We start from the raw sequence: 25062 nt of genomic DNA, 5'->3' as shown, positions 1-25062 counted from the left end.
ACATCATGTGTTATGCTTTTAGCGTGCGTTTTGACTGTTTGTTGCCTCTCAAGTCAGATTTAGAACTGGAGAGACAGTTTATACAGTATATTTCCTTCATATCTAATGGACTGTACCCGTCTTCAACCTGTCTGTTCTTTTGTCTGTCTGTAGGCAAGTTCCACCTGGCCTCTAAGATGGGCCGTATTGAGAAGAGTGTGGAGGCCCACAAAGGAGCTGTATTAGCCGGGAGATGGAACTACGACGGGACTGCTCTCATCACAGGTGAGGGGGACACAGGGTAATAAACACACACAAGAAAATGGAATACGCTGCTCAGTAACAAGTTTGTTATAACTGCCGTTGGTTGTAACTCAGATTGTTGATGTTGTTTCCTCAGCTGGGGAGGACGGACAGATCAAGATCTGGTCTAAGAGTGGCATGCTGAGGTCCACCTTGGCCCAGCAAGGTAAAATGTTTCAAACTATTCTTTCAACCACTCAGCTCAGCACTTACTGTATTTGAAAATGAATTTGCGCAGCAGACTCGCAGTGCATAGCCACACTTTGTTTTGAAACAAATGCAGCCACCAATATTGTCCCTTTTTAACAATTTCCTGTTTTGTCAGCATGGGGCCCTGTAGTTTTTGTGGTGCAGTTGCTCCACGGTGTAGTGACAACATTGCACTCTCTCTGTGTGAAGAGGTGTATGTCAGTGTGTGTGTGCTGTAGTCTTCCAGCCCAGTGTCGTCAGCATGCTTCTGTTAGACTGGCGCTTAGCTGAACTGATCAAGTGTGCTCGTATACTCCCTTAAAAGACCTTCGCTTGAAAAACTACAAAATTCAGCAATAGTTCTGTTAGTCCTTCTTGAGATGTCAAAGGTTGCAAGTTCAAATCCCCGAGCTGACAAGGTACAAATCTGTCGTTCTGCCCCTGAACAGGCAGTTAACCCACTGTTCCTAGGCCGTCATTGAAAATAAGAATTTGTTCTTAACTGACTTGCCTAGTTAAATAAAGGTAAAAAAAATTGGACACACCTACTCATTCCAGGGTTTTTCTTTATTTTACTATTTTCTACATTGTGGAATAATAGTGAAGACATCAAAACTATGAAATATCACATATGGAATCATATAGTAACCAAAATAATGTTAAACAAATGAAAATACATGTGGGAACTCTTTCACTGTTGGAAAAGCATTCCAGGTGAAGCTGATTGAGCAAATGCCAGGAGTGTGCAAAGCTGTCATCAAGGCAAAGGGTGGCTACTTTGAAGAATCGCAAATACAAAAAGTATTATGATTTGTTTAAGACTTTTTTGTTGGTTACTACATGATTCTATATGTGTTATTTCATAGTTTTGATGTCTTCACTATTATTCTACAATGTAGAAAATAGTCAAAATAAAGGAAAACCGTTAAATGAGTAGATGTGTCCAAACTTTTGACTGGTTCTGTAGGTGCCAAGAAGAACAATTTTACATCTAACTAAGATGTTTGTGGCAGTATATCTCAAGTGAAACAATGTGCATGAAAACGAGTCGTCTCTCGTTGAATGACAACAAACATATAATTGAAGAATCCCTACTGTTGACCAATCATCAACGAAGGGGTGTGGACTTCGGCTACCGACTTCGGCTTGACTCGAGGAAAAAAAATTCACTACCCATGTGTGAATGAGGATGCACTGTGTTAATCATAGGGGGTGAGTCTGTCAGCCTGGTGCTTTTTCAAGCCGCCTGTAGGTCTCTCTCACACTCTGTGCCCAGGCAGAGGACCTGCTGGGGCCGGGCCAGGGACAGTTGTAATGAGGTCAAACCCATGAACACAGCCACGTGAGTTACAGAGAGAGAGACTGCGCTAGCGGAAATTTTGTAAACATAAGGCAACACACAGCCACCAATTAAAGTCTCACACACAGACCGCTGTGTTCATTAAGGCCCCTTCTGCTTTTTAGGGCACCTCACTGGATGAAAGAAAGAGAGAGAGAGGTATGTAGAGAGATAGCGAAAGGGATTTGATGAAAAGAGAAAGGCTTGTCACAGAGCGGTACAATACTGTTCATGTGTATTCTCTGTGCCGTGTCAGAAAAGTTTCTCCACTTAAACTGAGCTTTTGGTTGAGGACAAGCGGCATGATGCGCTGCCATTATACAGCTCTGAGAATGGTGGTTATATAGTAACCTAGATAATGTCATCACAGTACATATAGAAAGACTAGTACAGTTTGAAGCTCTACAGGATATGCCTCATGTTCTGACAATTTTTAGGCTTTTTCACATTTACTTCCACAGTTGGGATTTGTGTGTGTACAGTGTCTTTACAGTGTGTGTGTGTCTTTCTGTGTGTGTGTACAGTGTGTCTGTCTGTGTGTGTGTGCGTACAGTGTGTCTGTCTGTGTGTGTGTGCGTACAGTGTGTCTGTCTGTGTGTGTGTGCGTACAGTGTGTCTGTCTGTGTGTGTGTGCGTACAGTGTGTCTGTCTGTGTGTATTTAAAACTGCTGTAAACGATGCCGGTGCGACGATCTGAAAGATGGCCTTTGTGTTAATAGTGTTTAGTCCAGCCAGATGATTTAAGATGACAACCATGGAGGATTTAAGATGACAATCTGGCAGACAGAGAGAAGTGTGTGTGTGTGTGTGTGTGGAACTATTAGGGTGTAATGCTGCTGGATACAGTTGAAAATGCAGCCAATGCTCCAGTTCCATTTTTATTAAAGGCACCGTAAAGTTTCAAAGGTTTATTGGAGTGGAGTTTTATTAAAATCCATAAAAAAAGACTCCTAATGATCCATTTCTCTAACCAGTACTCGCATACAGATGGTTTACTTATTAATTGATTCATTGTGCCATTTTGAAATATCTTCTCAGAAGTGGCCCCCAAAAAATGTTGCCGTTGATGGTAAAACCTGGCCATCCAGATGACATGGATGCATTCTCCTGAATGAATGGGCTCTTTGCTTCCATAGAAAACTGGGCAGAGGCAGGAGCAGTTTCGCCACACGATGCACATTCTCCCTCAGTCCTCTATTTAATGTGTCTGTCTGTGTTGTTGTGAACCATGGCATTGACTGGACAGGCTTGAGAGGGAGTGAGCTGCACAGCCGCTGTTGCACGTACAGATTTGTAGAGCGCATAGAGGAACTGGTGGTGTCTCCTAACAGGTGTGGACACATCATCCACACTGCAGATGCTTCTGTGCAGGTGCTGCGCCCCCTTATGCACACACACACTGCAGGAGTCACGGGTACAGCTGGGGGCCGTTGTTGTGAGTCTTGAGTGCGATGATGTAACCGTGTCCCATTTGTGTGGGGGAGGAAGAGCGAGGGAGGAGAGGACGTGTGTAGAAGAGGAGGATGGGGGCAGAGGGAACTCGTCTCAGCCGTCTCTCATTGTCAGCCCGCGATCATGTGACCTCTTGGCATTTGAGAAACCACAAGCAGGGTTAAATGTCAGCCTGCCTCTTTCTCACTCACTCACACACACACACACACACGGTTTAGGCAGGTTTCTCTTAACGCTCAGCTGTCTTGGTGTGATACACAGCCAGGTCTGCAGGATTCCAGCAAGCTTTGCACGCAAAACCCCATTCCTACAGGCTGCACGAAGTGAACCTTAAGAGTAAATATGACACTGCTGTGGTGTGGAAATTAGAAATGCAATCTCCTCCAGCTGCTGCAGTGTCTCTGTGTTTGTAAGGAACACCAAGCACTTCTCCCTCTTTGATAAGGACTGCCTCAAGGTAAACTGTGTGATAGCTAATCAATGCTCTGATGAAACCAGAGTCAACTAACTAGTGGATCTTCTACTGACAGAATGACTTTATTATATGTCATGCTGTCTGAGAAGGAGATGCAACTGTGAAACGGCCTTGTCATAATTTTCTGATGTTAATGGATGTGTTATGAAAATAGTATTATAAAAGTTATTGTTTAAGCACATGGACATTGTTAAGTAGTGTGATTACTCACCTCCTGCTGTGTGTGTCTCTCTCTCTCTCTCTCTTTCTCTTTCTTTCTCAGGGTCTCCTGTGTACTCGGTGGCCTGGGGCCCGGACTCTGATAGGATCCTGTACACGTCAGGCAGACTGCTGATAATCAAGCCCCTGCAACCTAGCGCCAAGCTCCTACAGGTACTGTGTGTGTGTGTGTGTGTGTGTGTGGGTGTGTGTGGGGGGCTTGAAGACCTCGCACTCCGGTGAGTATTCTTCTTGTTCATGTACATTTGTTTATTGTTTTTGGCACTGAATTGTGCCTGGGACCCTGAGTAAACACCAGAGGGTTTAGTGTGCACCCCCCTCCCCCACCTCTTCCCTCCCTCTGAGCAGAGCAACAGCTGGCAGTGTATGGAGAAACCCCCTGCACAACTCTGTGAGCCCTACAACCCCCCCCAAACCCCCTCACCCCATCCATCCCCCTGCTCCCTTTGGGGAGAGACAGAGTCGTGGGAGAGAGAGGGGTTTGGGGGGGGGGTGGAGATCAGGAGTTGTAGTGATAACCTTCACATGGCAGGAGGAGAAAGGAGACCATGACTGAGTTGACTCCTCCTCTCGTCCTCCTTTTATGGCACGTGCCTCTGGTTATCTGTTGGTCGATACATCTCATGAGTATTGACCTACAGTGCCTTCGGAAAGTATTCAGACCTTTGACTTTTTCCACATTTTGTTACGTTCTAATTCTAAAATGGATTAAATTGGGGCGTCTGGTTGCCTAGTGGTTAGAGCGTTGGGCCAGTTACCGAAAGGTTGCTGGATCGAATTCCCGAGTTGACGAGGTAAAAATCTTTCGTTCTGCCCCTGGACAAGGCAGTTAACCCACTGTTCCTAGGCCGTCATTGTAAATAAGAACTGGTTCTTACCTTTATTTAACTTGGCAAGTCAGTTAACATTTCTTTTTTTTTTTCATCAATCTACACACAATACCCCATAATGACATCACAATACCCCATAATGACATCACAATACCCCATAATGACATCACAATACCCCATAATGACAAAAGCAAAAACAGGTGTTTAGGTTTTTTTGAAAATGTATTTAAAAAATAAATTCACTGTTCTGTTCATCTTCCCTCTATCCTGACTAGTCTCCCAGTCCTTGCCGCTGAAAAACATCCCCACAGCATGATGCTGTCACCACCATGTTTCACCGTAGGGATGGTGCCAGGTTTCTTCCAGACTTGGCATTCAGGCCAAAGAGTTCAATCTTGTTTTCATCAGACCAGAGAATCTTGTTTCTCATGGTCAGAGTCCTTTAGGCGGGCTGTCATGTTCCTTTTACTGAGGAGTGGCTTCCGTCTGGCCACTCTACCATAAAGGCCTGATTGGTGGAGTGATACAGCGATGGTTATCCTTCTAGAAGGTTCTCCCATCTCCACAGAGGAACTCTGGAACTCTGTCAGAGTGACCATCGTGTTCCTGGTCACCTCCCTGACCAAGGCCCTTCTCCCCCGATTGCTCAGTTTGGCTGGGCAGCCAGCTCTAGGAAGAATCTTGGTGGTTCCAAACTTCTTCCATTTAAGAATAATGAAGAACTTCAATGCTGCAGACATTTTTTGGTACCCTTCCTCAGGTCTGTGCCTCGACACAATCCTGTCTTGGAGCTCTACGGAAAATTCCTTCGACCTCATGACTTTGTTTTTGATCTGACATGCACTGTCAACTGTGGGACCTTATATAGACAGGTGTGTGCCTTTCCAAATCATGTTCAATCAATTGAATGTACCACAGGTGGAATCCAATCAAGTTGTAAAAACATCTCAAGGATGATCAATGGAAACAGGATGCACCTGAGCTCAATTTCGAGTCTCATAGCAAAGGATCTGAATACTTGTGTAAATAAAGTATTTCTGTTTTTTATTTTTAAGACATTTGCAAAAATGACAACCTGTTTTCTCTTTGCCATTATGGGGTACTGTGTAGATGGAGGGGGGGAAATTATTTAATCAATTTTAGAATAAGGCTGTAGCGTAACAATGTGGAGGAAGTCAGGTCTGAATACTTTCTGAATGCACTGTGTGACTGTCCAACCTTTCCTTACTTTTTTGAAGGGGAAACTATTCTGATGATTTTTCCCAGTCCCATTCAGTATGCTGAACAATAAGCAGCACATCAGGATGTGTCAGTAAAAGTCACTTGGCTAATGTTGGGGTGTGTGAGTTAGTGTGTGTGTGTGTGTGTATTACAGAGATGTAATGGGGTCTCTGACGGGGTCGTGTGTGTGATCTCGCACCCGTGGCGACCTGTGAAGGCTCTGCCCTGTTTCCAATTAGAGCCAAGTCCAAGCTATTACATTAACACAGAGCAGACTGGGAAGCTGTCAGAGAGAGCACCTCGCTCGACCTATAGCTCTCTCTCTCTCTCTCTCTTCTTGTCTACTAAGGCTCCTTCTGATAAGAACGCTCTCCTCCCTGTATCTGCTTTGTCTTGTCTCCCTGCAGACTTCTCCCGCTTGTCCTTGACAAGAAAACCTGAGTCATATTAGCCTTCAGCCCAGCGTGTAGTATATCGATATGGACCTGCGCCCCCCCTCTCTTTCCTTTCCTCTCTTTCCTTCCCTCTCTTTCCTTCCCTGGGACTGGTTAACTGAGGTGTGATCCTGAATGTATTGGTTGGTTATGGAGAATATCACTGCTCTCGCATAAACATCTGCTCTTTCTCTGCTCCCTCATCTTTTCCTTGTCCCTCGTTCCCTTTCTCTCCCCAGTGGAAGGCCCATGAGGGGATCATTCTGAAGGTGGACTGGAACTCTGTGAATGACCTGATACTGTCGAGTGGAGAGGACTGTAAATACAAGGTCCAGTGTGTCCCGTGATCCAAAAATGAACTGTGTTATAACGTGTGTATCATGCAGTCGCAATACTGTCTAATTGACCCTGTTCCTTCTCTCTCTCTCTCTCTCTCTCTCTCTCCCCCTCCTTCCTGTCATCTCCCTCCTTCCCCCTCTCAGGTGTGGGACAGCTATGGTCGTCTGCTATACACGTCCTCGTCACATGACTACCCTGTGACCTCAGTGTCCTGGTCGCCGGATGGGGAGGTGTTCGCCGTGGGCTCCTTCAACACCCTGCGCCTCTGTGACAAGACCGGGGTAAGGGCTCCCCTCACCCCACCACACGTCCACTGCCAACCCCTCACACACCTCTGTGCACTGTCACTGTGTGTGTTTCAGTGTGACAAACCTGGTTCTGTAAGAGGTCCTCCATCTCTTCCCTAGTGTGTGGAAGTAGATGGTGAATGCATGGTGTCTCTCTCTGTACACTTAGCTCATTAGTCTCTGTCACATGTCAGTATTAATATCTGGGGCTGATAGTGCTGTTGATGGTAAGTGGATTTGTAGTGAGCGAGTGATGGATGGCAGGTAGCCTAGTGGTTAGAGCGTTGGACTAGTAAGAAAGTTGCAAGATCGAATCCCTGAGCTGGCAAGTTAAAAATCTGTCGTTCTGCCCCTGAACAAGGCAACTAACCAACTGTTCCTAGGCCGTCATTGAAAATAAGAATTTGTTCTTAACTGACTTGACTAGTTAAATAAAGGTAAAAAAATGTGTTTTATTATTCTTCAACGTATGGCCAGAAACAATATATCTTAGCTGGATTCCTTGTTTAGTTAGAATAGAAATGTCAGTGTATTGCTCTATGAGACGTGGCCTAATGAAAACAAACAGCACAGGGCTCTGGTCCTCTGCACTGATCACCACTCATTTCATGCTACATTTTGATCTAATTAGAATCAAATGGCTTTTTTTTTTTGCACCAAAACAAATGGTCTGGAGAGAGACTCTGAGCCAACGCAGATGTCTACACAACACCGAGGTTATGAAAGAGGTTGTGTGTGTGCGCTTGTAAACACTGTATTTTAGTTTGTGCATGCATGTGTGTATTCAAGGGTATTAGCTTTCACTTGTCTAGTTGTTGCAGATCAGTGTGGATGAAGGAAAGTAGATGTGGAGAGGAAGGAAGCCATCTTGTTCTTCTGAGTTGAACCCTCAGTAGGACGCTGTTCCATTCAAGCCTGTTACTAGCTTTTAGGGATTACGAGTCAGAAAAAAGTTAGCAGCAAGAGTACAGTAATAAGCACTATCTTCTTTTCACACTGTAAATATTGCTTTATTTTTTTATTGAGTACACAAATCCAATAGGATTATTTGGACTAGTGAGACCACAAACTCTCTGAGCGGGTGTAATTGTGTTGAATAATGACCCTAAATCCCCTTTCTTCACAATGACAATCGTGTCTCTGTGTTGTGAGTTTGTTTACGTTGTGGGTCTGTTCCATTGTTTGTCATTGCGCCACTCTGTCTTGTGGTGGGTTTGACTGTGGCGCTCTCTCTCTTTCTGATGATGCGTACAGTAACTCTAACTGGAGTAAGGGTCTGTTTGCCTTCACCTCCTCCCAGGCCACAGAGTGAGAGTGTGGTGTATACTGTAGCCCGGCCCTGGCCCGCCGTGGGAGGGTTGCTCAACACCAAGGAGAAGAAGACCGAGGAAGAAGAGAAACAAAGAGAGAGAGAGAAGGCCACTCAAAAGTCACTTCATAACTGCTCCTTGATAAGTTGATGAATCTGATCCCGTGTTCTGTCGGCCCAGCGGCCCTTGCTTTCAGTCTCCTGCACATTTGGTGTGTAGGCTGTGTTCCAGCACGTGCAGGGTAACTGTTGCATCCCTGCCTGTATCTGGGCTGTAGTTGGGCTGCGGTGCAGAAGGAGTTAAGCACAGTGAGGAATCTTTGCTGTTACTACCGTGACTAATGGGCAGGAGTTTCATTCTGTATCTGGTACAATGAAACCTTGCACTTTACAGAGCGCTGCCTCAGCAGGAACGGCCAAGCACGTTTAACCCCTAACCTCCAGCAGGACTTCTCTCCTCCTCTCGATCTATCTCTCTGTCACCTTTTCTTTTTTTCTTTCTCTCTATCTCGCTCTCTTTCACTCTCTCTTTCACTCTCTCTATCCCTCCATGGGACAGATGAAGTGCATTACCCTCCTCATTATCACAGGGCTGGGAGGAGGGGGGATACCCCATTACAAGCACACACACAGATACTGAGGCACACATTAACAAAGATGCACAGATACAGACACACACATGTTGGGGCTAGTCTCAACGTCAGCCCAGGACTGAACTTGATCAATTTTTCTCATGTTTTTAATTTTTATGGATAGTTGATTATCTTGATATGTCTCTCTATTGACTTGAATAAGGGAGCAACTGTTAGGGTCTTGTCCCCAGCCCCTCTCCTCTTTAGGCATGGCAGATCTTAGATTCTCTATTAAGCACAAAGCAGTACACTGTCACTTTTTTTTACTGGATTTGAGCACAAGAAGTGAGTGTGTGTGTGTGTGTGTGTGTGTGTGCGTGCCTGCGTGCGTGCGTGCATCCGTGCATGCACTCCAATGGGCCTGCGAGACAACAGTCTATTTACGAGGCACTGCAGCTGGTGTCTAGCGTCTGGACTCTGTCACGATCCCTGACACTGTGACACTCACTAACAAGTGTGACTCATTGTGCCCTCTCTCCTTCCCTCTGTCTTTCTCTTGCCTTCCCTTCCCACCCCCCTTTCTCAAATCAAATCAAATGTATTTATATAGCCCTTCGTACATCAGCTGATATCTCAAAGTGCTGTACAGAAACCCAGCCTAAAACCCCAAACAGCAAGCAATGCAGGTGTAGAAGCACGGTGGCTAGAAAAAACTCCCTAGAAAGGCAAAACCTAGGAAGAAACCTAGAGAGGAACCAGGCTATGAGGGGTGGCCAGTCCTCTTCTGGCTGTGCCGGGTGGAGATTATAACAGAACATGGCCAAGATGTTCAAATTTCTCTCTCTCTTCCCCTTTCTCTCTCTCTTCCCCTTTCTCTCTCTCGTCTGCAGATCGGTACACAGACACTATCATAGACCCTGTTAGTGTGTGTGTGTGTTAGACTAATTTGTCAGAATAACAAATACAGTCTGATGACGCTCCTGTGGATGCTATGACATCACGGTAAGATGGTAGATTGTTTTTCTGTCTTCAACGTTCCTCTCTACCATGAAGACCTCTGCAGACTTTTCCAGACAGAAACCCCCACTCCAGCTCACTGATAACCTAACGCATGCCAGACGGCGTGTTCTGTCCCATGTTGGGTCTTGTTTCAGGCCTTAATTGAAATGTTCAGAACAATCATTGGGCTATTAATACCTGCTGTTCCCAGGATGTGGTTGGGACTGAAGACGTGGCCCAGCTCTGGCCCAGTCCAGCAACCGAGAACCAGGAACCCTTCACTCCACTAATTAGCCAAAACCAATGTGCAATGGCTGTCCTGCTTCAGAAAGCCTGTACTCAATCAGGAGCGGCTGATGGCTTCTTAAAGCTGCTATTTGCCCATCTATTTGACCTCATCTGAAACAGCGCTATGACATGAAGTCAGAAATGTGTTCTAAATCTGTGCTGGGTTTCCTACCACCCGACACACACACATTGGAAGTGGAAAGTCTGAGGCTCCCTCTCCACTCCCATAACATCTGCCTGCCCCACTCACACAGCCATAGGAGATAAGTCGTCATAAATTGTGAAATGTATAGCTGACAGTTGCAGCGTTGTTCTGAAGGGGAGTGGGTCATGATTTGGAGTGTAAAACCACTGGTATCTGGTGTAATGCAGATATTATTTTGCGCGACACGTAAAATGTCCCGAATCAATGCAATTGATGATTTAATGATTTATCGTCTCCAGCTGTGATTTTTCTGCCTGATACAATGTCGGTCTGTTGGCTCACATAGCTACACAGAAAATACACCGTACAATGGGTTCTGATAGCGTTTGGAAACACTGTAGGAGCGTTTTTAGTGTAACATGGTATGATGTGGAGAATCCTATGAGGTCAGTCTGGTCTGACCTGTGTCCCATTATCTCTCTGTGTGTCTGTGTGTGTGTGTGTGTGTGTGTGTGTGTGTGTGTGTTGTGTGTGTGTGTGTGTGTGTGTGTGTGTTTAATAGTCACATGTACAGGGTTGCAGGTGTGATTACTGGGTACCGTGAACATCTTAGGCTCCAACATGCAGTACTAAGTGAAATACAATGATGTAAATGGTAATAAAACAATATATAGAAGTATAAATAATACTACATACATCATAACTGTAGCAGTGATGAATAAAGACATATCTTTGGGGTGGAGGCAGAGTAAAGACTGTTGGGGGGTGGGGGAGTGTCCATAGAGGGAGCAGCATGACCATTGAAAGGGTGCGGGGAGTGAAGCAGCTTGATGGTCTGAGGGTAGAAAGTCTTGCTGTTTTTCAAATCAAATTTTATTTGTCACATACCATGTGTAGGTTATGTTAGCAGATGCTAACCATCTGTTAGCAGATGTTAATGCGAGTGTAGCAAAATGCTTGTGCTTCTAGTTCCGACAATGCAGTAATAACCAACAAGTAATCTAGCTAATTTCCAAAACTACTACCTTATAGACACAAGTGTAAGGGGATAAAGAATATGTACATAAGGATATATGAATGAGTGATGGTACAGAGCGGCATAGGCAAGATACAGTAGATGGTATTGAGTGCAGTATATACATATGAGATGAGTATGTAAACAAAGTGGCATAGTTAAAGTGGCTAGTGATACATGTATTACATAAAGATGCAGTAGATGAAATAGAGTACAGTATATACATATACATATGAGATGAATAATGTAGGGTATGTAAACATTATATTCGAGCACAATGTTTTTGCCATAATGCTCATGTACTGCCCACAACTGAGTAATTGAAACGGGGAGAACAGGGCAGGGCTTGGGTGGCTGGGAGTCCCTGATGATCTTCTTTGCCTTCCTGAGACACCTGCTGTTGTAGGTGAAGGCAGGCAGTGTGCACCCAATGGTGCGTTTGGCTGCATGTATCACCCTCTGAACAGCCTTGCGGTCTGTGGTGGTGAAGTTTCCGTACCAGGCTGTGATGCAGCCTGACAGTATGCTCTCGATGGTGCTCCCGTAGAACACTGTGAGGGCCCTCGGGACAGGCCAAATTTCTTCAGCATCCTGAGGGTGAAGAGAATCGCTGTCGTGCCTTCACCACGTTGTCCGTGTGGTTAGACCATTTCATCTTCTCTGAGATGTGTACGTCGAGGAATTTGATGTTATTGACCGTCTCCACGGCGGCCCTGTTGATGAGGATGGGGGTGTCCAGCCTGGTTCCTCCTGATATCCACAATCACAATATTTGTTTTGCTAACATTAAGGGGGAGGTTGTTTACCTGGCACCACGGTATCAGAGTGCCTCGTTGTTGTTGTTGGTAATCAGACCTACTACTGTCGTCAGCGAACTTGATGAAGGAGTTGGAACTGTGTGAGGCCACGCAATTGTGGGTATACAGGAGGGGACTAAGGATGCACCCTTGTGGGGCCCCCTTGTTGAGAATCAGTGTCAAGGAGGTAATGTTACGTACCGTCACAACCTGTGGGCGGCCCATCAGGAAGTCCAGGACCGAGTTACATAGGGAGACATTCAGACCCAGGGCCGTGAGCTTTGTATTGAGTTTATAGGGCACTATGTTATTGTAGGCCGAGCTGAAGTCGATGAACAGCATCCTCACATATGCATTCCTTTTGTCCAGGTGGGTAAGGGCAGTTTGCAGTGCAATTGCAATTGCATCGTCTGTGGATCTGTCAGGGCGGTGGGTTTGATTAGCCTCTCAAAGCACTTTGTTGACGGAAGTGAGTGCTACTGTTTAGTAGTCGTTCAGTTTCTTTCTCCAGGTGGGCATAGCAACCGGAGCTAGGGAGAGGTTGAAAATGTCAGAGAACATAACAGCCAACTGGTCTGCACATGCTCTGAGGGCACGGCTAGGGATGCTGTCTGGGCGGCAACCTTGAGGGTTAACACGTTTGAATGACTTACATGTGTAGCCCACGTTGTCATTGGGGGCTCTCTTCGGCAGCTCAGTGTCATTGTGCTCGATTCGTGACTAAAAGGTGTTTAACTCCTCCTGTAGGTTGGCGTTGGTGATGGCTGGCTTTTCTTCTCGTAATCTGTGATAGTTAGGAGCCTCTGCCACATTCGCCTTGTGTCCAACCCACTGAATTGCTCCTCCACTTTGTCACTTTACATGTTTAGGTCGTATTTGTACTGTTTAACCATATTTTTTCCCCCAGTCACCTTGCCCTGTTTATAAGCAGCATCTCTCTTTTCCAGTTTTGATATAAGGCTGCTATCAATCCACGTTTTTTGATTCCTCATTCCCACCCCTGGGTTGCTCTCTTTTCTCTTGTCTATTTGCCATGGCCTCTGTCTTTCTCCTAACTGACTTCTTATCCCACCACTAATTTTTCCTCAGTTTTATCTATCTTGTCCTTCATTCTCTCTAGGGAACGTACTGTATGTGACTTTAGGTTCCCTGTGAGGTCCCTTCACAGTGTGTCTCCCTTCCTTTCTATAAAGTATCAGTTTCTATTCTCCAGGCTGTACCACTCCAGTGTGCCCTGCTTGGCTGCCAGCCTCTGGCCAACGGCTGGCCTGGAAACGCTCCCTGCCGCTGGAGCGATATAAAAGGCCTCTGAACTAAACGCTGGTTTGAGTCCTGAAGCGCTCTTAGTGGAGCATGAAAAGGGCAGAGAAAACGATTGTAGATTTATTAGTCTTTTCTGCTTTATCTGTTTTCATCACATTAGCTACGATGGTTAGCGCAATGCAGATGGCGAACATGTCACTGTAAAAGTGAGAGGGCAGGCTGCACGAGTTGGACAGGGGGAAAGAAAGGGAGAGGAGAGCTGCGTGGAAAAACAGCAGATGTGGAGGGGGTTACACACTAGAGAGGGAGAGAGAGAGCAGTGAAACAAAGAGAGTCCTGAGTCAGCAACGGCAGAGCAGTTTTCTCCCCAGGCAACTGGGCTGGGCTCCTCCTCTCTCTCTCTCTCCCTCCCTCTTTCTGCCTGACACACTCCACATGCTCCTACTTTGTCTCCTCGATCTCCTTCTTCTCTTGCTCTCTCTCTTTCAAAAAGTCATATGCTTTATTGCCATGGCGTTTACAGGTACAACAATCTTGTTAAAGACAGTTAATTAGATAAAGTATTAAGATCACTATCAAATGAACTAAATGAGAAACAGAAAAATAGGTGAACTTACCCTCACTACACACTTTTTCTCTACCTTTCTCTTCCCCTTATGAGCTCTCTACTTTACATGTTCTCTCTCTCTCTCTCTCTCTCTCTCTCTCTCTCTCTCCAGCTGCAGTTTAGAGAGGGAGAGTTTAAGCAGTGAAATTGGCACTTTGGGTCTATCTTTACCACTAAGTCAAGACTCTCTTCCTTCACACATTCTCTCTGTTTTCTTTTAAATATTTTTTACTTCTCCTTTTAACACGTCTGGGTGAGGTTGCCTATGAAATGTTTTTGAACAAGTGGACACATTCTGGTTTGAACAGCCACTACTTCTCAGCCAGTTAAAACAGCCATCAAATGTATGTCTCTTCAGTTTGCGTGGTAATAACACAGGCTGGCACTGCAGGCAGGTTCAAGTCCTGGTCTTAAATGAGCAGTGCAGGACAGTGGAATGCTACATCAACTCGCATCCATGAAAAAGCAGCCTCCTATTTTCTCTCTTATAACAGCTCTCTTCGGTCACGTGTGTCTTCAGGTAAGGATGTGGAGGGACTGGCATTACCAGGTGTTGGTTTGCTGTGCTTGGATTTTTGTTGGCACGGCTGATGGAAAAGTGTATGTGTTTCAGGATCTTTTTTCAGATGATTGACTGCACTTCCGGTGTGTGTGTGTGATCGGTCAGAGTGAGAGGCACTTGTTGACATGGTATTAATCTCTTGAGTTTGGCATCAAGCTTGCCATGTTGAAAAGTGAACAGAGAGAGAGCTTGAAAAATAGTAAAAATAAGAGGGGGAGCAGCTGATGGTTTGACAAATGTAGTGTGGAACTGTCCAATATATCCTGTGAAGTTGGCTGGAGAGTGGGGCTGGGAGAATTGGTCTCCATAAACGATGGTGGTTACCCCCCTTTTCTCCTTTCTCCCACCCCTCCCCCTCTCTGATGTAGGGTGAGATGTATGACATACTGAGACAGTGCCATGCCAGGCCCTCTGATAGTCATCACTCCCCACACCACTAAATTACTACCTCCACACACAAGGCAAACATGTCACACACAGAGAGAGTGGGTAGAGAGGGAAAGGGGATGTACTGGGAGGTAAGATGAGGATAACTCGAAGGAGTGAGATGTTTTAAAAGAGAAATTAGGTATAAAAAGTTGGGAGATGCAAAGAGAAAGTGAGCGAGGTGTGTGTGTGTGTGTGTATATATATATATATATATATATATATATATATTAGAAACATTTAAGAAGTGTTATTAATATATATATATATATATTAGAAACATTTAAGAAGTGTTATTAATGTCAATAAAAGGACCTACATTCAGCTGAATTATTAACTTGACCCTGAAAGCACATAAAGCAGCCTCCACATTTCTCCCAAGGTTTGGTGTGTACGGGTGTGAGAGATGTTGTAATTATTTGGTGCATGCTTCCGTGTGTGTGCTGAAGGCGACTGTTTATTGGTGTATCACTTAATTTTCACCCGCTTATTTACATGGCCCAGGCTCAGTGACGTAACAAGCTATTACTGGGGACCAGGGGGAGAGGCCAGGGGGGGATGGAGGCGTGAGGTAAGGAAATGGGTAGGAGTGGGGGTCAATATTTCGGCTCCTCCCCAATGTTTCTCTCCTGTACTTGCATGTGTGTTTATTAGTAGGGCTGTGACGGGTTTGGAAATGTGAGGTTATAGTATATTTGCCAGGCCAATGTACACGGTTACCGACATAACAATTCTGTTTGTACACTTGTTTACATGGATATGTTTCTTTAATAAAACCTATTATAAACCAGCCATTACACTTCGTTATTATCATGGCATTTCATATTATTATTCAGGTTATTACTTATTAATACACAAATTAAGAAATGCCAGGTTGGAGAGGATCTGTCACATTTTCGTATTGACACAACATTAACGGAGTCAAAATAAAGATATGCCTACCTTGTCTATTGGCTTTTCTGCGTATTGTTTTTAATACAGAAGCTATTTTGATGCACAAAACCATTCAAACAAAGTCTAATTTGTTTTCTCACATTTCCCGAAATGTTCGCATAATGTCACAAACCCAGATGCTGCAGTCATTCGATGGCAGTAGCAAGTAACAACGTCGTAATGAGATTAAAAATGTAGGTTCAGCTACTGAAAATAGGCCTTTTACAAGATGAGATCATGACAGAAGTGTTTGAATCTTATTAAAGAGATTGAGTCCAGACAGGCTACTTTAGGACGTTTATGAATGGACTTAGGCTATAGGCATAGAGGGCATCATCGAATGCACACCCCAGTTTAAGCACCCGTCAATCAAAGCCACCAGCGTATGTCAGACAAACAAATATTTCTCCTGTCCTTTAAAACGTATTATTAAAACCAGAAGGGGGAAAAAAACACCTTACTGTCAAACGAGACTGAAGAGACACAGCCATTTTATGTGTCTTGTATTGTAATTTATACTGTACTATGTATTAGACCTAGATATTGTGTGTATGTACTGATATGTAAGCTATGTGTGACGTTTTACATGTATGTAGTTGTGTCATTGACCAGTAATGTTCTGTATTGTTTCATGTGGACCCCAGGAAGAGTACCTGATACTTTTGCAGTGGCTAATGGGGATCCTAATAAATATCATATACCAAAGTTTATCTACATAAAAACAAGGTTAATAAAATTTAAAAATCCTAAAATGAATCTTGGCCTATTTAAACATTTTTATTTTTTTCATGATTGCCTTCATTCACAGCCATCAGTTACACGGTTATTCAATTACATCAGTCCTATTTATTAATGTGGATGCCTGTTAGTGTGTGCAGGAAAAGTATTAGTTAAAAAAGTAAGAGCCAGACATTTTATCCTTTGACAGCAGTAAATAGCAAAGTGTTAGTGCTTCTCCAAGTCCTCTCCTGAGCTGCTCCCCAATATAAACATAGTGTATGTACTAAACCAGGGTCAGTTTGGGACTGATTTCCATAGAGGGCTGCTATCAGCTGCTTTCTACACACACACACACACACACACCTCAGTGTTACGGGGGTAATACCAGCCTGTTGGCTCCCATCTCTACCCTAAGATGGGGGATCTAATTAGAAACTGCCACGAGTGCCGCTGCTCAGGACAATTAATAACCTCTCTTGCTCTCTCTCAACAGTCTCCCAACACACACACATACACACTTTTCACACACTCATCGATGGAGTACTACACACACACACTGTATTTCACACACGAACATAATACACACACTCTGCACTTATGGGAGATGTTTCATCACCTCACCTCTGTCCTCTGACCCCCCCAGTTCTCCAATGACTGGCCATAACTCACTCTACTGCTGTTACTGTTGGCCGCAGGAGACTCAGTTGAGTGCTGCTAAATGCATAGTCAGTACTGCTCCCTGTAGCTGAGTGCTGCTACAGGTATATTCAGAACTGCTAAAGGTATAGTCAGTACTGCTGCCCCTAGCTGAGTGCTGCTACAGGTATATTCAGAACTGCTAAAGGTATAGTCAGTACTGCTGCCCCTAGCTGAGTGCTGCTACAGGTATATTCAGAACTGCTAAAGGTATAGTCAGTACTGCTGCCCCTAGCTGAGTGCTGCTACAGGTATATTCAGAACTGCTAAAGGTATAGTCAGTACTGCTGCCCCTAGCTGAGTGCTGCTACAGGTATATTCAGAACTGCTAAAGGTATAGTCAGTACTGCTGCCCCTAGCTGAGTGCTGCTACAGGTATATTCAGAACTGCTAAAGGTATAGTCAGTACTGCTGCCCCTAGCTGAGTGCTGCTACAGGTATAGTCAGTACTGCTAAAGGCATAGTCAGTACTGCTCCCCCTAGCTGAGTGCTGCTAAAGGCATAGTCAGTACTGCTCCCTGTAGCTGAGTGCTGCTAAAGGTATAGTCAGTACTGCTCCCCGTAGCTGAGTGCTGCTAAAGGTATAGTCAGTACTGCTCCCCGTAGCTGAGTGCTGCTAAAGGTATAGTCAGTACTGCTAAAGGCATAGTCAGTACTGCTCCCCTAGCTGAGTGCTGCTAAAGGTATAGTCAGAACTGCTCCCCCCGTAGCTGAGTGCTGCTAAAGGTATAGTCAGTACTGCTAAAGGCATAGTCAGTACTGCTCCCCCTAGCTGAGTGCTGCTAAAGGCATAGTCAGTACTGCTCCCCGTAGCTGAGTGCTGCTAAAGGCATAGTCACTACTGCTCCCCGTAGCTGAGTGCTGCTAAAGGCATAGTCACTACTGCTCCCCCTAGCTGAGTGCTGCTAAAGGCATAGTCACTACTGCTCCCCCTAGCTGAGTGCTGCTAAAGGTATAGTCAGAACTGCTCCCCCTAGCTGAGTGCTGCTAAAGGTATATTCAGAACTGCTAAAGGTATAGTCAGTACTGCTGCCCCTAGCTGAGTGCTGCTAAAGGTATGTTCAGAACTGCTAAAGGTATAGTCAGTACTGCTGCCCATAGTCAGTAGCTGAGTGCTACTAAAGGTATAGTCAGTACTGCTGCCCCTAGCTGAGTGCTACTAAAGGTATAGTCAGTACTGCTGCCCCTAGCTGAGTGCTACTAAAGGTATAGTCAGTACTGCTGCCCCTAGCTGAGTGCTGCTAAAGGTATAGTCAGTACTGCTGCCCCTAGCTGAGTGCTGCTAAAGGCATAGTCACTACTGCTCCCCCTAGCTGAGTGCTGCTAAAGGTATAGTCAGTAATGCTGCCCCTACAGTGCATTCGGAAAGTATTCAGACCCCTTGACTTTTTCCACATTTTGTTACGCTACAGTCTTATTCAATTGACACACAATTACCCCATAATAACAAAGCAAAAACAGGTTTTCTAAATGTCAAAATCTGATATCACATATGGAATCATTTAGTAACCAAGAAAGTGTTAAACAAATCAAAATATTTGAGATTCTTCAAAGTAGTCACACTTTGCCTAGATGGCAGCTTTGCACACTCTTGGCATTCTCACAACCAGCTTCATGAGGTAGTCACCTGGAATGCATTTCAATTAACAGGTGTGCTTTTTTAAAAGGTCATGTTAATATGTGGAATTGAGCCAATCAGTTTTGTTGTGACAAGGTAGGGGTGGTATACAGAAGATAGCCCTATTTGGTAAGCTTGGACACCTACTTATTCAAGGGTTTTTATTTTCTTTTTACTATTTTCTGCATTGTAGAATAATAGCGAAGACATCAAAACTATGAAATGACACATGAAATTATGTAGTAACCAAAAAAAGTGTTAAACAAATAAAAATATAGATTATATTACACCTCCAGGCTGTGTAAGGGCTATTTGACCAAGGAGAGAGATGGAGTGTTGCATCAGATGATCTGGCCTCAACCATCACCCGACCTCAACCCAATTGAGGTGGTTTGGGATGAGTTGGACCGCAGAGTGAAGGAAATGCAGGCAAGTGCTCAGCATATGTGGCAACTCCTTCAAGACTGTTGGGAAAGCATTCCAGGTGAAGCTGGTTGAGGAGAATGCCAAGAGTGTGCAAAGCTGTCATCAAGGCAAAGGGTGGCTACATTGAAGAATCTCAAATATAAAATATATTTTGATTTGTTTAATACATTTTTGGTTACTACATGATTCCATATGTGTTATTTCAAAGTTGTGATGTCTTCACTATTATTTTACAATGTAGAAAATAGTAAAAATAAAGAAAAACCCTTGTATGAGTACGTGTGTCCAAACTGTGTGTCCTTCTACTGGAAGCCATAAGAACCGCAGTCTGGGAGGCAGAAATTAGATCTTTCAATAGCATTGCATTGGAAGTCATTGGGAGCTCCAAAAAAAAGAATTCCGGATGGATTATCCTCGGGTTTTTGCCTGCCATATCAGTTCGGTTATACAGAAAGACATTATTTTAACAGTTTTAGAAACTTCAGAGGGTTTTCTATCCAATTAAACCAATTATATGCATATCCTAGCCTCTGGGCCTGAGTAACAGGCAGTTTACTTTGGGCACGTCAGACAGGCGGAAATTCAGGAAACTAGGCCATGCGCTGAGAGGTTAATAAATGTGCAAAAAAAAATGTAAAACTGATTTTGGTTTGTCATTATGGGGTATTTTGTGTAGATTGATGAAAATGATTCATTTTAGAATTAGGCTGTACCGTAACAAAATTTTGAAAAAGTCAAGGGGTCTGAATACTTTCCGAATGCACTGTAGCTGACTACTGCTAAATGCATAGTCGGTAATGCTGCCCCTAGCTGAGTAGTGTCCCTAGCTGTGTAGTGTCCCTAGCCGAGTGGTGCTAATTGAATTCTGCTGGCGGGCACACAGCTGTGTCCTGCTGATGAGTCCCAGGAGGCCCCAGCATGTGTCTATGGTTACTGTGTTGAGGCTCCAGCATGAAACCATGTGTATATCATTACCCTCTCCCTTCCTGCCAAATATCTGACTTGTGCCACTCGATACAACCCCCAGGCCAAGGCTCTGTGTCTTTGGGAGCCAAGCCTATATTACAATGCAGAGAGATGGCCTGCTTTTCACCAGCCTATGTTTATCTCCAGCTTTCACTTCTATATACAGACTATTGTGTGTTATTATAGACCGTTTCTAAGAATGGCTTAATTTTTCACATTTAGGGGAGACTGAGAGATGGTCTCTAGGTACACAGGAGTTTGAGGCTTTATTGGGTCATTTCTTTTGACAGACGGAAACGTTAGTCGGGATGTGTTATGGATGCAGTGCTATTAAGGCATTGAATTTCACTGAGGGGACGCAATCCTGGCTCCCTCTAGAATACACTGCATCACACACACTTGCTCTCTCCTTTCTTTCTTTTTCTCTCGCTCTCTCTCTCTTTCTCACACACACAAGCCGGGCTTCTGAATTTTTTTTACCACGGAATACCCTCACTTTGACGATAAAGTGCCAAAGCAAAGAGAGGCAGCGAGAAAGTCATGTGAAAGGGATCCGTGGAGACCTCTTCCAGTGATGATGAACTCTGCCAACCTGACTACTAGTTTATTTTACACAGGTCCTTCTTTATTACCCTTTTGTTTATTGAACTATATGCTATCTAACTAACTACCCAACGTTTATTGTCTTGATTATTCACGTCATTCTTAGCTTAGCTACGTGGTACAGTCATTGTGCGTTCTCAATGGACATTGCTAATTCGGGGTGTTCGTAAATTCGCTCCGGCTATCTACTCCGATTTCAGAGCCCTCTCGTCTGAGTTTTAAAAAATTATTCACCTTTATTTAACCAGGTAGGCCAGTTGAGAACAAGTTCTCATTTACAACTGCGACCTGGCCAAGATAAAGCAAAGCAGTGTGACAAAAACAACAACACAGAGTTACACATGGAATAAACAAACGTAGTCAATAACACAATAGGAAAATATATGTACAGTGTGTGTGCAAATGTAGAAGATTAGGAAGGTAAGGCAATAAATAGGCCATAGTAGTGAAATAATTACAATTTAGCGTTAACACTAGTGATGTGCAGATGATGATGTGCAAGTAGAGATACTGGGGTGCAAAAGAGAAAGAAGATCATATGAGAATGAGGTAGTCGGGTGGGCTATTTACAGATGGGCTGTGTACAGGTACAGTGATCGGTAAACTGCTCTGACAGCTCATGCTTAAAGTTAGAGAGGGAGATATAAGTCTCCAGCTTCAGTGATTTTTGCAATTCATTCCAGTCATTGGCAGCAGAGAACTGGAAGGAAAGGCAGCCAAAGGGGGTGTTGGGTTTGGGGATGACCAGTGAAATATACCTGCTGGAGCGCATGCTACGGTTGGGTAATGCTATGGTGACCAGTGAACTGAGATAAGACGGGGCTTTACCTAGCAACGACTTATAGATCACCTGGAGCCAGTGGGTTTGGCGACGAATATGTAGCGAGAGCCAGCTAACGAGAGCATACAGGTCACAGTGGGGGGTAGTATATGGGGCTTTGATAACAAAACGGATGGCAGTGTGATAGACTACATCCAAATTGCTGAGTAAGAGTGTTGGAGGCTGTTTTGGAAATGACATCGCCATAGTCGAATATCAGTAGGATAGTCAATTTTATGAGGGTATGTTTGGCAGCATGAGTGAAGGAGGCTTTGTTGTGAAATAGGAAGCCGATTCTAGATTTAATTTTGGATTGGAGATGCTTAATGTGATTCTGGAAGGAGAGTTTACAGTCTAACCAGACACACCCTAGGTATTTCTAGTTGTCCACATATTCGAAGTCAGAACCGTCCAGAGTAGTGATGCTAGTCAGGCGGGCGGCAATCGGTTGAAGAGCATGCATTTAGTTTTACTAGCATTCTGTTATAATCTCCACCCGGCACAGGCAGAAGAGGACTGGCCACCCCTCATAGCCTGGTTCCTCTCTAGGTTTCTTCCTAGGTTTTGGCCTATCTAGGGAGTTTTTCCTAGCCACTGTGCTTCTATACCTGCATTGCTCGCTGTTTGGGGTGTTAGGCTGGGTTTCTGTACAGAACTTTGATATATCAGCTGATCTAAGAAGGGCTATAGTCAGGTGGAAAGCATGGCCAGCCGTAGAAAAATGCTTATTGAAATAATCGATTATTGTAGATTTATCGGTGGAGATGATGTTTCCTAGCCTCAGTGCAGTGGGTAGCTGGGTGGAGGTGCTCTTATTCTCCATGGACTTTACAGTGTCCCAAAAACCTTTTGGAATTAATGCTACAGGATGCACATTTCTGTTTAAAACTTCTTAAGGCTAGGCAGTATTTTGACGTCCGGATGAAAAGCGTGCCCAAAGTAAACTGCCTGTTACTCAGGCACAGAAGCTAGGATATGCATATAATTGGTAGATTTGAATAGAAAACACTATAACGTTTTAAAACTGTTAAATTAATGTCTGTGAGTATAACAGAACTGATTTGGCAGGCGAAAACCCTAGGACAAACCATCCAGGGAAAAAAATAATTGAGGTCATAGGATTTCCCAATGGGTTTCTATGGGAAACCCTATTTAAGAGGAACCTGGTTGCAGTTCCTATGGCTTCCACTAGATGTCAACAGTTTTTAGAAATTGGTCTATGTTTTTCTTTTGAGAAATGAAGAAGTAGTGCTATTCATTCCATGTGTCACTCTGAAGGTCCCGACTATTTTGGTGCGCGTGAACAGGAACGCACTCTGTGTTAAGATTATCCCATCTTAAATTTTATAGATTATTTACATTTTAGGATACCTGAGGTTGGATAAGGAACGTTGTTTGAAATGTTTGGACCAAGTTTACAGGTAATTTATTAGATACTTTGTAGTCATGTTGGGCGAGTTGGAACCGGTGTATTTCTGAATCAAACGCGCCAAATAAATGAACATTTTGGGGATATAAAGAAGGAATTTATCGAACAAAACGACCATTCATTGTGTCACTGAGACGTGGGATTGCAAAAAGAAGATGATCTTCAAAGGTAAGGCATTTATTATATTGTTATTTCTGACTTTTGTGTTGCACCTGCCTGGTTGAAAAATGATTATCATGTGTTTGTATGCGGGGTGCTGTCCTCAGATAATCGCATGGTCTGCTTTCGCCGTAAAGCCCTGCATTTTTTAAATCTGACACAGCGGCTGGATTAAGAAGAAGTTAAGCTTTATTTTGATGTATAACACTTATATTTTGTGAATGTTGAATATTGATATTCCTGTAGTTTAAATTTGGCGCTCTGCAATTTCACTGGATGTTGTCAAATCGATCCCGCTAAAGGGATTTGCGCGTGAAGGGATCACTAAGAGGTTACAAAAGCTAGCCTTAGCTTTCCTAACCGACTGTGTATATTGGTTCCTGACTTCCCTGAAAAGTTGCATATCGCGGGGGCTATTCGATGCTAATGTAGAACGCCACAGATGTTTTTGTGCTGGTCAAGGGCAGTCAAGTCTGGGGTGAACTGCATTGGTTGACATGACTGATCACTGGCTCAATGCTATGGATAATGGCAAATTTGTAGGTGTACTATTTTTAGATTTCAGTGCAGCATTTGATTTAGTGGATCATTAAATAATTTTGACAAAATTAATGCATTATGGTTTTAAGGAGGTAGCATTGAATTGGGTACAGTCATATCTAACTGACAGGAAACAGTCCACCTATATCTATGGTTCACTTTCTTCCCCTAATGTGTTAAACTGTGGAATACCGCAGGGCAGCTGCCTTGGGCCACTTCTTTATTTAATATATACCAACGACCTTCCCTATGCCTTGGTTGAAACTCTATCTACTATATTTGCAGGTGATACTACAATTTATGCAGCAAGACAATCGGTTCAACAGGTACAGCAGGCTTTACAAGGAGATTTGGAAAATGTCAGGAAGTGGGTTTGCCAAAACAAACAACTTCTTTTAAACACCAAGAAAACCAAAGTTATGTTGGTCTGTTCAACTAGGAAAAGGCCAAAACAGCATGGGATACAATTAAGTATGGGAGGAGTACAAATTGAAGAAGTGGCAGAAACCAAACTATTGGGAGTGCAGTTAATCAACTGCTTATCATGGTCGTCTCAAATAACTAATCTATGATTTTTTTTTTTTTTAAACAGCATGCATAATCAGAAGGATTGCTAAATATTTACCAGGAAAAATTAGTCAGCAAATAACACAAGCATTAATTGAGAGTCAGGTGATCTACTTTTCGGTGGTCTGGGGAAATGCATCATCAAGTGAAGTTAGGAGACTGCAGAATGCACAGAATAAAGCAGCAAGGATTGTTTTAAGGTGAAGATATGGTTCTTCTGTTGCAGTCATGCGCAGTGTTCTTGGTTGGTCATCAATCGACAAGTTAATTGAAAAAAACGTGCTTATTTTATAATATACATCATTTAAAACGGCCAAGTTCTATTCACAACGGTATTCAGTTGGTAAGAGACAGACATTCTGTAAATACTAGGAATAGATTGTCCACCATCTGTGTTATCCAGACAGAAAAGAGGAATAGGAAAAAGAACAATTTCGATTTAGAGCAATACAGAAATGGAATAAATTAACAGAGCAAACTAGAAACCTTTCAAAATATAAATTTAAACATTATTTTAAAACAATTTAAATGTAGT

General features: G+C 43.7%; 1 protein-coding gene across 2 annotated transcripts in view; it reads left to right on the top strand.

Annotated features, from left to right (window-relative positions):
* Positions 1-25062, top strand: part of ift80 (intraflagellar transport 80 homolog (Chlamydomonas)) — a 68393-nt gene that overhangs the window by 5541 nt on the left and 37790 nt on the right. The window contains exons 4-8 of one of the 2 annotated variants that reach the window (XM_042296087.1): positions 154-264; positions 380-448; positions 4000-4109; positions 6681-6770; positions 6924-7061. In XM_042296087.1, the coding sequence (XP_042152021.1) occupies positions 154-264; positions 380-448; positions 4000-4109; positions 6681-6770; positions 6924-7061 (518 nt within the window). The remainder of the gene's footprint in view (positions 1-153; positions 265-379; positions 449-3999; positions 4110-6680; positions 6771-6923; positions 7062-25062) is intronic. The other variant, XM_042296088.1, reaches the window with a different exon arrangement.

This window comes from Oncorhynchus tshawytscha, linkage group LG13, assembly GCF_018296145.1.
Source record: "Oncorhynchus tshawytscha isolate Ot180627B linkage group LG13, Otsh_v2.0, whole genome shotgun sequence".
Taxonomy (NCBI): Eukaryota; Metazoa; Chordata; class Actinopteri; order Salmoniformes; family Salmonidae; genus Oncorhynchus; species Oncorhynchus tshawytscha.
This window is presented reverse-complemented; position numbering and strand designations above follow the sequence as displayed.